The sequence below is a fragment of the Haplochromis burtoni genome, unplaced genomic scaffold, assembly GCF_018398535.1.
Source record: "Haplochromis burtoni strain Fernald_Lab_line unplaced genomic scaffold, NCSU_Asbu1 Contig_1020, whole genome shotgun sequence".
Classification (NCBI taxonomy): Eukaryota; Metazoa; Chordata; class Actinopteri; order Cichliformes; family Cichlidae; genus Haplochromis; species Haplochromis burtoni.
The window spans coordinates 7,501-18,458 of NW_024583381.1; the positions used below are offsets into that span (position 1 = coordinate 7,501).

Here is a 10,958-nt window from a genome sequence, read left to right on the forward strand (position 1 = left end):
CTTATAACAAAAACACGACTTAGTTAGCATCAATCAATAAAAACAACTTAGTCAGGTTCAGTCTTCAGTCTCATAGTGATCCATTGATATCTGCGTGAATATCCATGGTAGACTGCAGACAGGAGCCAATGACAGCTGATCCAGCTGATTTAAATGATTTGAATTCCACTGTGTTGGTTGTGTTACCTGTAAACAGGTGAACTCACCCCATTGGCAGTGCTGACAGCCTGATAGTAAATCCCATAACTCTTATGAGGCAGGAGGGGAGCATTCCAGTAACCACTGTAGGTCCTGTTGTCACCTGTACAAACACAAAGGTAAACAGACTCACTGATGAACTCACAGACTGACTCAGTGAATGATTGACTGGATCACTGACTGACTCGTTTATTAACTCACTAATTAAGAGACTCACAGACTGATTCGCCAACTGACTGAGTCAATAACTGACAGACCCATTGACTGACTAACTAATTGACTGATTGACTGAGTGAATGACTGAATGTGTCACTGACCGACACAGAAGGGCATGGGCGCCCTCAGCTCGCTCATTGGAAGCTCAGCGCTGAAGTAATACTGGGAGTCCAGCAGCGTGGCGTTCTGGAAGTGAATGGGCACTGGATAACAGCGCAGAATCTCTGCAGTGCCTCTGGTCTGCCTGCGGGGGCGCTCCTCTTCCACCACCACCTGGTATTTACTACAGACAGACAGGTTGAACCGTAAACAGATCTTGTAAAACAGAGTCACAGGTTTACTGTGATGCTGGCACTGAAGCGAGGCATTATCAGTTTGGATTATGGGAAAAGCAGGATCAGCTGTTTGTGGATCCTGCAGCTTTGACCATGGCTCCAGCTGAGAAGTCCGGTCAAAGGAACCTTTGGGAGAATCAGTAATGCATGTGTTCGTAAAAAGAAAAATGGGATGAAGATCAACTCTTGTTGTTGCAGAATTGCTGCTGTGAGCTTTGCTGTTCGTGATTGTTGCTGATAATTGGCTGGATTTCAGTTCACATACAAGCCGACACATTAAACTGCTCGGCTCTTCTTCTGCCCATCTGTTGATTCATTATTCAGCTCCACATAAAGGTCACCTATGCCTCTCCTCCATCACACTCTCCTTCACTTTTATTAACTCTCCGTCTGTGTGTGGAGGCTGTAACTTTAGTTTGACATTAAACTGATCGTTCATTTCCTCCTGTCAGAGCTGCTATTAAATCCTATACGCAGGTAAAAGACATAAAGGAAGACAAGAAAGGGAAATAACATGAGATATAATATTTTAAAAAATATATAATTCTAGGTAGCTGTCACCTACTTATCCCTGAATAAAAAAAAATCCTGTTCACCATCGACCACCAAAGAATTTTAAAGGACATACAAATATCAGATACTTCATTCTGTATGTGACAGTCAGGAGGAGGAGCTGCCTGATTGCTCCTGTGCTGATTTAAAGCCTCATGAACATCTCATTAAAACCTCAGTCTGACCATTATAAGGGCATCGACAGAAAAAGACAGATCAAGCTCTACCGACATTTAAGGAAACTTTAGCAACTTCGGGAAACCTGTCAGATCCATTAAAACTCTCCACGAGAGAAATGATCAACTTTATTGTCAAAGGAGCTTGCAAAGAAAAGCATCTGGACTTCTTTAAGTTACTTGAAGACGTTTCACCTCTCATCCGAGAAGCTTCTTCAGTTCTAAGGTCAAATGGTGGACACTGTATTTAGTCAGCCACCGATTGTGCAAGTTCCCCCACTTAAAATGATGACAGAGGTCAGTAATTTGCACCAGAGGTACACTTCAACTGTGAGAGACAGAATGTGAAAAAAAAATCCATGAATCCACATGGTAGGATTTGTAAAGAATTTATTCGTAAATCAGGGTGGAAAATAAGTATTTGGTCAATAACAAAAATACAACTCAATACTTTGTAACATAACCTTTGTTGGCAATAACAGAGGTCAAACGTTTACTATAGGTCTTTACCAGGTTTGCACACACAGTAGCTGGTATTTTGGCCCATTCCTCCATGCAGATCTTCTCGAGAGCAGTGATGTTTTGGGGCTGTCGCCGAGCAACACGGACTTTCAACTCCCGCCACAGATTTTCTATGGGGTTGAGGTCTGGAGACTGGCTAGGCCACTCCAGGACTTTCAAATGCTTCTTACGGAGCCACTCCTTTGTTGCCCGGGCGGTGTGTTTTGGATCATTGTCATGTTGGAAGACCCAGCCTCGTTTCATCTTCAAAGTTCTCACTGATGGAAGGAGGTTTTGGCTCAAAATCTCACGATACATGGCCCCATTCATTCTGTCCTTAACACGGATCAGTCGTCCTGTCCCCTTGGCAGAAAAACAGCCCCATAGCATGATGTTTCCACCCCCATGCTTCACAGTAGGTATGGTGTTCTTGGGATGCAACTCAGTATTCTTCTTCCTCCAAACACGACGAGTTGAGTTTATACCAAAAAGTTCTACTTTGGTTTCATCTGACCACATGACATTCTCCCAATCCTCTGCTGTATCATCCATGTGCTCTCTGGCAAACTTCAGACGGGCCTGGACATGCACTGGCTTCAGCAGCGGAACACGTCTGGCACTGCGGGATTTGATTCCCTGCCGTTGTAGTGTGTTACTGATGGTGACCTTTGTTACTTTGGTCCCAGCTCTCTGCAGGTCATTCACCAGGTCCCCCCGTGTGGTTCTGGGATCTTTGCTCACCGTTCTCATGATCATTTTGACCCCACGGGATGAGATCTTGCGTGGAGCCCCAGATCGAGGGAGATTATCAGTGGTCTTGTATGTCTTCCATTTTCTGATGATTGCTCCCACAGTTGATTTTTTCACACCAAGCTGCTTGCCTATTGTAGATTCACTCTTCCCAGTCTGGTGCAGGTCTACAATACTTTTCCTGGTGTCCTTCGAAAGCTCTTTGGTCTTGGCCATGGCGGAGTTTGGAGTCTGACTGTTTGAGGCTGTGGACAGGTGTCTTTTATACAGATGATGAGTTCAAACAGGTGCCATTCATACAGGTAACGAGTGGGGGACAGAAAAGCTTCTTACAGAAGACGTTACAGGTCTGTGAGAGCCAGAGATTTTCCTTGTTTGAGGTGACCAAATACTTATTTTCCACCCTGATTTACGAATAAATTCTTTACAAATCCTACCATGTGGATTCATGGATTTTTTTTTCACATTCTGTCTCTCACAGTTGAAGTGTACCTCTGGTGCAAATTACTGACCTCTGTCATCATTTTAAGTGGGGGAACTTGCACAATCGGTGGCTGACTAAATACTTTTTTGCCCCACTGTATCGGATGACGATATGAAAAAATCTATCGTTTCATATTACACTATCGTTTTGTTTCATAGTGTCACAAAATAAACTGTTTATGGCAACATTTCTTTCATGGTTTTGATGGTCACTGTAGTGGCTATAGTAATCTCTTAAAGTTCTCTCTTTCTCTTATATTTAAAATAACCACACTACGGAGAGACAAGTGACTGTTTTTACACGCTGTCATTAGCAACAATGACAAACCCAGTGTGTGGCTCCGCTGTCGCTTGTTTATTTTCCACATAAACCTTTCACAATAAAGCTGAAGATCCTGTTGAGATTTTTCAAAATAAACTGAAATGATGACAAACAGAAGGACCAGTCAAAACAAGGACCTTATTCCTAAACGAGGGCTACCTCTGTAGCATGGACATGGTTTGGTTATGAAAAGTCAAAACTGTAGTATGCAAATTATGGTGCAAGGACCCACTCAGACTCAGAATCGCGTGAAAGAGTATGAAGAGAGTTTACGGATGAGAAGCAAAGAAAGAGCCGTCAGGTGCTCAAAATAAACCTTAGACTCCAACGTTAGAACAGGCTTTTCCCCGCAGCACGCCGTGTAATAAATACTCACAAAGAAAACGGCAGCCGTTACAACTTGTGTCTAAAAATGTATCGTTTCGTGCATCTTGATTTGGCTCTCGGAGGAGGCGGACGCACTTTTCTCCTCTCCCTTATCTTTCCTGCTAGTTCTTATGTCCTTGTCTAGTCTCGTGTCTTTTTTGTATTACTTTCCCTGGAACACTCTCTCACAGTCTGTGTCTAAAACCTAAAAGAGAATTATGGATTTGATCAACTGGTCTCTGAATGCTATTGACACCCTTTAACGAGAAGTCTGGGCTCGGGAGAACCCGAGTGCCCTGGAGGGATTTCCTGCCGGATACACGATGGACGGGTGGCAGAGGATCGTGTGCCTGGCGGGACTGTCGATCGAGGACGCTGAAGATATCTACCTATTCGGAACCATGATAACAGGGTTCTTGCTGATCGGAGCTGGCTTGGCCCTGGCTTATCGGAGAATTAAGAGAGCGGAACCGGCTGTTCAAACCCCCACAAGGCTGCCCGCTGGGATTGGAACGACAGGTGCGACTTCTCAGAAAGGGCTCACTGAAGGCAGCATGGTTAAGAGCTTGGAGGCGCTTACGACTGCAGTGAATGCTCAGAATAACACCTTTGAGCGTATGTATGTTGGATTACATCAGGAAAGAATCAACTCAGAACAACATCTCTGGGCGGAGCTGGATTACACCTCGGATCAGTTGGCTGCGGTCGTGAGGTCTCAGAATCTGCTATGTGAGCAAAAAGAGTGACAAGACCACAGAATCGACGGCTAATAGGGCTTCGGAGTTGACGTCACGCCGCAATGCATTGTGGGAGCGCGGCGGCATTTTCGGGGTCTACGAATCAAATCAAACACACTGTGTTGGAACGACGATTACAAGATGCTTAAAAGCTGTTACACATGAACCTGCATACTGGGTTTGCTGGGTAATGTGACCAAGATACAGCCAGAGGTTGGCCATAAGATAGACTTCTCCTCTTCAGCTGCCCAAAAAAAGGCTCTTGATCAAAACATACACAGACAATCTGTAGTGACAGGGAAAAGGAGCCTCAAAACAGAAAAATCCCACCTGCTACTGTGGAGGAGTTGTCACTGCTATAATGCCATCATGTTTTATCTAGGGGTCTAGATGTATGCCTGTAGTGCACTGCCGTGTAAATAATTTGCATTTACTGAATATGTACTGACTGAGTCCCGCTGTTCAAAAGTTGAATAAAGAAACAAAATAATTTTGCCTTTTTTTTTTTTTTATTAAAACCACTTTATAGAACATCACATCAGTTACAGTGATGATGTCATTTACAGTTTACAAATGACAAAATGTTTACATAAAATCATGAGTGTTTACATGATATCACCCACTACTAACATTACTTTATTTACTGTATCTTTTGAAAAAATAACAGCACAAGACTTAAGAATATTTAACAGGAGCAGGTTTCATTCTTCTCTGGTTTTATTATCACACTGTTCACCAAACGCAGCAAACCTTCACCATCTTATCCAGGAGGGTCACCTCTTCACCCTCACATGGAAGAAGTAATCTGATTGGCATGGTGGTATGTTTGAAGCAGGTCCCTCGTGTAGCGCTGGAACCCAGTCATGATGTGTTTCACCCATTTCATCGGCTGGTTTGCTGCAATAATGTCAAATAATTAGCAACTCTATAAATAGAAGGTAGTTCTGCAAAATCACTCAGTAGGCTGTTTGTTCTAATTTGCTATGAGCTCAGAGCGCATCGAAAATGAAACTAATAGGCTATAAAGAGTGATATGAACATATTTAGAACTTACCGGAATGAAAATGTCTGGAGCACCAACAGATATTTGGAGATGGAAGAGAGCTGCACGTCAGCTCGTCTCACAGCTGCTCTCCAGGCTGGACGCCTTCGTTTGGTAACATCGATACACGAGCTGCCTCATGTCGCTTCCAGGTTGGGAAAGCATAAAAAGACAATCCAACCTTATTCCCGTGCCGGTCGTAAGATCGAACATTGCAGCCGAGCACACAGCAAGTACGAACCATGGCTATGCTATCGCTCCTAGCTTAGACCCCCAAAATGGTGAATCGGGCCAAAATCCTTTCCACGCCCACCCCCGTGACATCACGCTCCGAAGCCCTATAACATCACGGAGAAGCTCGCAGCTATTAACGGAAATTCTCAATTACCATCATAACCTGGCTACCCCTTCGGCTCCTCAAGGCTGGAGCCGAACAACTCCCTGATAACGACTGTGTTGAGTCTGTTCCTTCCCATTCCATGCAAGGCCACCTGGTTGGCTGGAAGACTGTTTACTTAGCCTGGCAGGGCGAAGGACACTGTCTCAGCTGAACTATGGACACGCACACACATACATATACTGATACTGATAAGCACTCACTGACGCATCACCCTCCCTACCCCGGATCCAACGCCACCTCCAACGCTTACCTCCCCCATGATGTGGACATCGGGTCAGCTGGAGGCGCAGTCGAAAGATTGCAGCGGTCCCAGATCAGATGTACACACTGGAACTCTTTCCCATGTTGCTTGTCTGTGTTTATTGTGTTATGGTGTGTTGATACCTGTGCATTCCTGTATTATCCTTTTGTGTTGCACATTTCAATGTTTTTTTTTCCTCGCTACCTGGCCTGACCTGTCTCCCCAATGTGATGTTTGTATTGTATGTACGGTCGGCAAGGTCTGTCATCTCGGTTGTGGGCAAAAGACCTGCAACTGACAAATAAAGGCTATCTCATCTCATCTCTCATCAGTTAAAACACTCGACTCCAGCTACACGACACTCAGCTGAAAGCACGTCACACAAGTCGAGCTGCCCGAGATTCACAGAATTTACAGAAAATGTAAAACTTTTGTGATTTATGTCATTGTTGGGACGATAAATATCTTATATCGGGATATGAGATTTTAGTCATATCACACAGTCCTACTTGGTAATGTTCTCACAGCATGTATGAGGTTCTAATGGTTCTTGATAGTGTTCTCACAGCCTGTATGAGGTTCTAATGGTTCTTGATAGTGTTCTCACAGCCTGTATGAGGTTCTAATGGTTCTTGATAGTGTTCTCACAGCATGTATGAGGTTCTAATGGTTCTTGATAGTGTTCTCACAGCATGTATGAGGTTCTAATGGTTCTCGATAGTGTTCTCACAGCCTGTATGATGTTCTAATGGCCCCTTGGTATTGTTCTCACAGCCTGTATGAGGTTCTAATGGCCCTTGTATTGTTCTCACAGCCTGTATGAGGTTCTAATGGTCTTGGTGTTCTCACAGCCTGTATGAGGTTCTAATGGTTCTTGAAGTGTTCTCACAGCCTGTATGAGGTTCTAATGGTTCTTGATAGTGTTCTCACAGCCTGTATGAGGTTCTAATGGCCCTTGGTAGTGTTCTCACAGCCTGTATGAGGTTCTAATGGCCCTTGGTAGTGTTCTCACAGCCTGTATGAGGTTCTAATGGTTCTTGATAGTGTTCTCACAGCCTGTATGAGGTTCTAATGGTTCTTGATAGTGTTCTCACAGCCTGTATGAGGTTCTAATGGTTCTTGATAGTGTTCTCACAGCATGTATGGGGTTCTAATGGTTCTGGATAGTGTTCTCACAGCCTGTATGAGGTTCTAATGGTTCTTGATAGTGTTCTCACAGCCTGTATGAGGTTCTAATGGTTCTTGGTAGTGTTCTCACAGCCTGTATGAGGTTCTAATGGTTCTTGATAGTGTTCTCACAGCCTGTATGAGGTTCTAATGGTTCTTGATAGTGTTCTCACAGCCTGTATGAGGTTCTAATGGTTCTTGATAGTGTTCTCACAGCCTGTATGAGGTTCTAATGGCCCTTGGTATTGTTCTCACAGCCTGTATGAGGTTCTAATGGCCCTTGGTAGTGTTCTCACAGCCTGTATGAGGTTCTAATGGTTCTTGATAGTGTTCTCACAGCCTGTATGAGGTTCTAATGGTTCTTGATAGTGTTCTCACAGCCTGTATGAGGTTCTAATGGCCCTTGGTAGTGTTCTCACAGTCGGTGAGAGTTTTTTGGTTCCTCAGTATGTCCTAGATCACAAAACAAAGTGATTGTGTCAGTCTGTGTGATAACCTCCACCTCTCTGGGACTGTCAGCAGACTAAAGCAAGCGCTCCTCTGAGATTGACAGCAGGAAACACGGAGAAACCAAAGATATGTTAAAAACTGTGAGTGTGTGTGTGTGTGTGACTGACGGCTCACACACTGTTAGTGTTGTGATACACACACTCTCAACATTCGCTCTGATGGCACCCGTCTCTTTCTTCAACTCACTTTTATTTATTCATTTTAGTGCTGATCAATTATGAAGCAGCCTGCGTGTGTGTGTGTCGTCAATAATGGATGAGTGTGTCCATCATACAAGCTTTAGGACTTAGAGCTCAGTGAGGCGACTCAGCGTGGTGGCAGATAAACAGGACTTCGTCATTTCACATTCTGCTTCATACCCTCATCTTGATCACTGATCAGTGCGACAAACTCTTCACGTTCCATCAGGATCAGCGAGGCCATCTGAACATCTCCCTGTGATCTGTGGTGTGTTCAATCAAACTTTATTCATCCTCTGATGTATAAACAAAACTCTGATAAAGCTTCACTGATGTAACAAACATTTGTTTTCAGTTCAGGCCGTCTAGAGAAGGCTGTGTTATCTCTCTGCAGTCACTTGATGTTTTCTTCTACTTCATTATTGTTATTATTATTATTATTCACATACACACTGCCATGTAAAAACAAACTTTATTACATTTAGTAGTACATGTAGTCAGAGGTAAACACGGCAGAACAATCAAACACATTCTCATTCAACAACACTGATTCTTGTATTTCCCATTATGCACCTGGACACTTTGTAACCACGTCTGTCCTCTGTGTGCTCACTCATCTGTTTATTCATGAAAATCAGATGTTTGCAGAGCTGATGAGTCCTTTAAAGACAGAGGGAGGAAAGCTCTGAATACAAACACCATGTGGGTGGAGCCTCAAAATGAATCAATAACATCTTTAAATGCTTCTTGAGACATCCGTCTGCTGGACGAGCAGCTGCACACGATCAATACGTTTAAAGCTGAGGGTGGTAAAAAGCCTAGGTGTCAGTATCAGAGCTGATCCTGAGAAGCAGACATTGATAAATCGAGTAAAACTGAAAACCTGCACGTTTGGTGGCACCAGAAGTCAGAGCGAACCCAGAAGCCGAGGAGAGCCGAGCTGGAATCCTCCCGCTTATAGAAAGATGAAGAGTTGAGCATCGGTCATGAAATAAAAACCTTTGTGTGTGTGTTAACATCCATTAAAGTGTGTGTGCTGTTTGTTGAGGCTTTTAGAAAAATATCACATGAATATTTGAGGTTTTTCTCTTTCCACCTCAGATTTTCACGCTCTGCTCAGCTCTCTGAGGTTTTAGTGCTTTTACTTCTGTGCTTGGTTCTCCGACGTTCCAGCGTTATGCTGTCTAATACTGAGAAGTCGTCATCAGGCCTTTATAAGTGAGACCCAAGCTGATTTTAAGCAAGCAGCTGGTGGAGACCAAACCAGAGCTAAAAGACAGCGAGCACTGCTCAGAGGATTGCCAACACAATAGATGTCTCAGTGGACGCTGACATCGTTGTCCCAAAGTCGCAGCGTCTGTTTGTTTCCCCCTGGGAATGATTGCGGAATGAAGTTCAGACATGAGAGACAAAATGTGAAATGAAAATTGAAGGCGAGCAAGATCATGAATGTGTTTGTGTCAGTGTGAGGCAGCATGATATGTAGCACAACGTTCATGCAAGTTCACCTGTACCGTAACGTTCATACCATACCATACCACCTTTATTTATAAAGCACTTTAACATAAAACCAGAGTTCACAAAGTGCTGTACATGCTAAAAGCATAAGTAAAGAAAATTAAAATGAGATAAGATAAAATAAATAACTAAAAAACTAAAATAAATTGAAACATGTCAAAACAAATTGAGTCAACCCCTCTAATCAATGCCAAAGGCTTCAGCGAATAAATATGTTTTAAGAAGACTTTTAAATTCAGAGAGAGAAGAGGCCTGCCTAACATGCAAGGGTAGATCATTCCACAACTTTGGAGCAACTACAGCAAAAGCACGATCACCTTTAGATTTATACTTAGTTTTTGGTACCTTAAGGAGCTGCTGATTGGCGGACCTAAGGGAACGGGGAGGTGTATATGGTTGTAGTAGCTCCGAGAGGTAGGGGGGGGCCAGGCCATTAAGAGATTTAAAAGCAAATAAGAGAATTTTAAAAACAATCCTAAAATGTACAGGTAGCCAGTGGAGTGAAATTAAAATTGGGGTAATGTGCTCAAACTTTTTTGTTCCAGTTAAAAGACGTGCTGCAGCATTTTGCACAACCTGCAGGCGCCTAATGGACGCATCACTAACCCCAAAATAAAGTGCGTTACAATAATCCAGCCTAGAAGTAACAAAGGCATGGATTACTGTCTCAAAATGCTGTTTCGATAAGATAGGCTTTATTTTGGCTAATTCCCTCAAATGAAAAAAGCTAGATCTTACAGCAGCTCTGACCTGGCTTTCAAGTTTAAGACTTGCCTCTATTTTAACTCCCAGATTAGTGATGACTGGTTTAACATACTGTGCCAGTGAACCAAGATCTATAATAGTGGCCTCAGAAGCGCCACCAAAAACCATCACTTCTGTTTTCTGTTCATTAAAATGTAAAAAGTTCAAAGCCATCCAGGCCCTTATTTCATCAAGGCATCTGAGCAGCGGGTCTACTGAGAAGCCATTTATCTTTTTAAGTGGGAAATAAATCTGGGAGTCATCGGCGTAGCAGTGGAAAGAAATCCCATGTTTCCTGAAAATAGACCCAAGGGGTAGGAGATATAGAGAGAAAAGAAGCGGGCCTAAAACTGAACCCTGTGGGACCCCACATTGAAGAGAAGCAGCAGAGGATACAAACTCCCCGAGTTTCACAGAGAAAGTTCGCTCTGCCAAATAGGATCTGAGCCACTGCAGTGCGGTACTCCGCATACCCACCAACTGCTCTAAACGGGAAATTAAAATATTATGATCCACTGTAT

At 43.4% G+C, this 10,958-nt stretch overlaps 1 protein-coding gene across 1 annotated transcript in view; it reads right to left on the reverse strand.

Moving 5' to 3' along the window:
• LOC102296289 (receptor-type tyrosine-protein phosphatase mu) overlaps nucleotides 1-10,958 on the reverse strand; it is a gene marked incomplete at both ends in the record, with an annotated part of 90,754 nt that overhangs the window by 6,895 nt on the left and 72,901 nt on the right. The window contains 2 exon segments of the mRNA XM_042216343.1: nucleotides 207-301; nucleotides 516-697. Coding sequence (XP_042072277.1) covers nucleotides 207-301; nucleotides 516-697 — 277 coding nt within the window.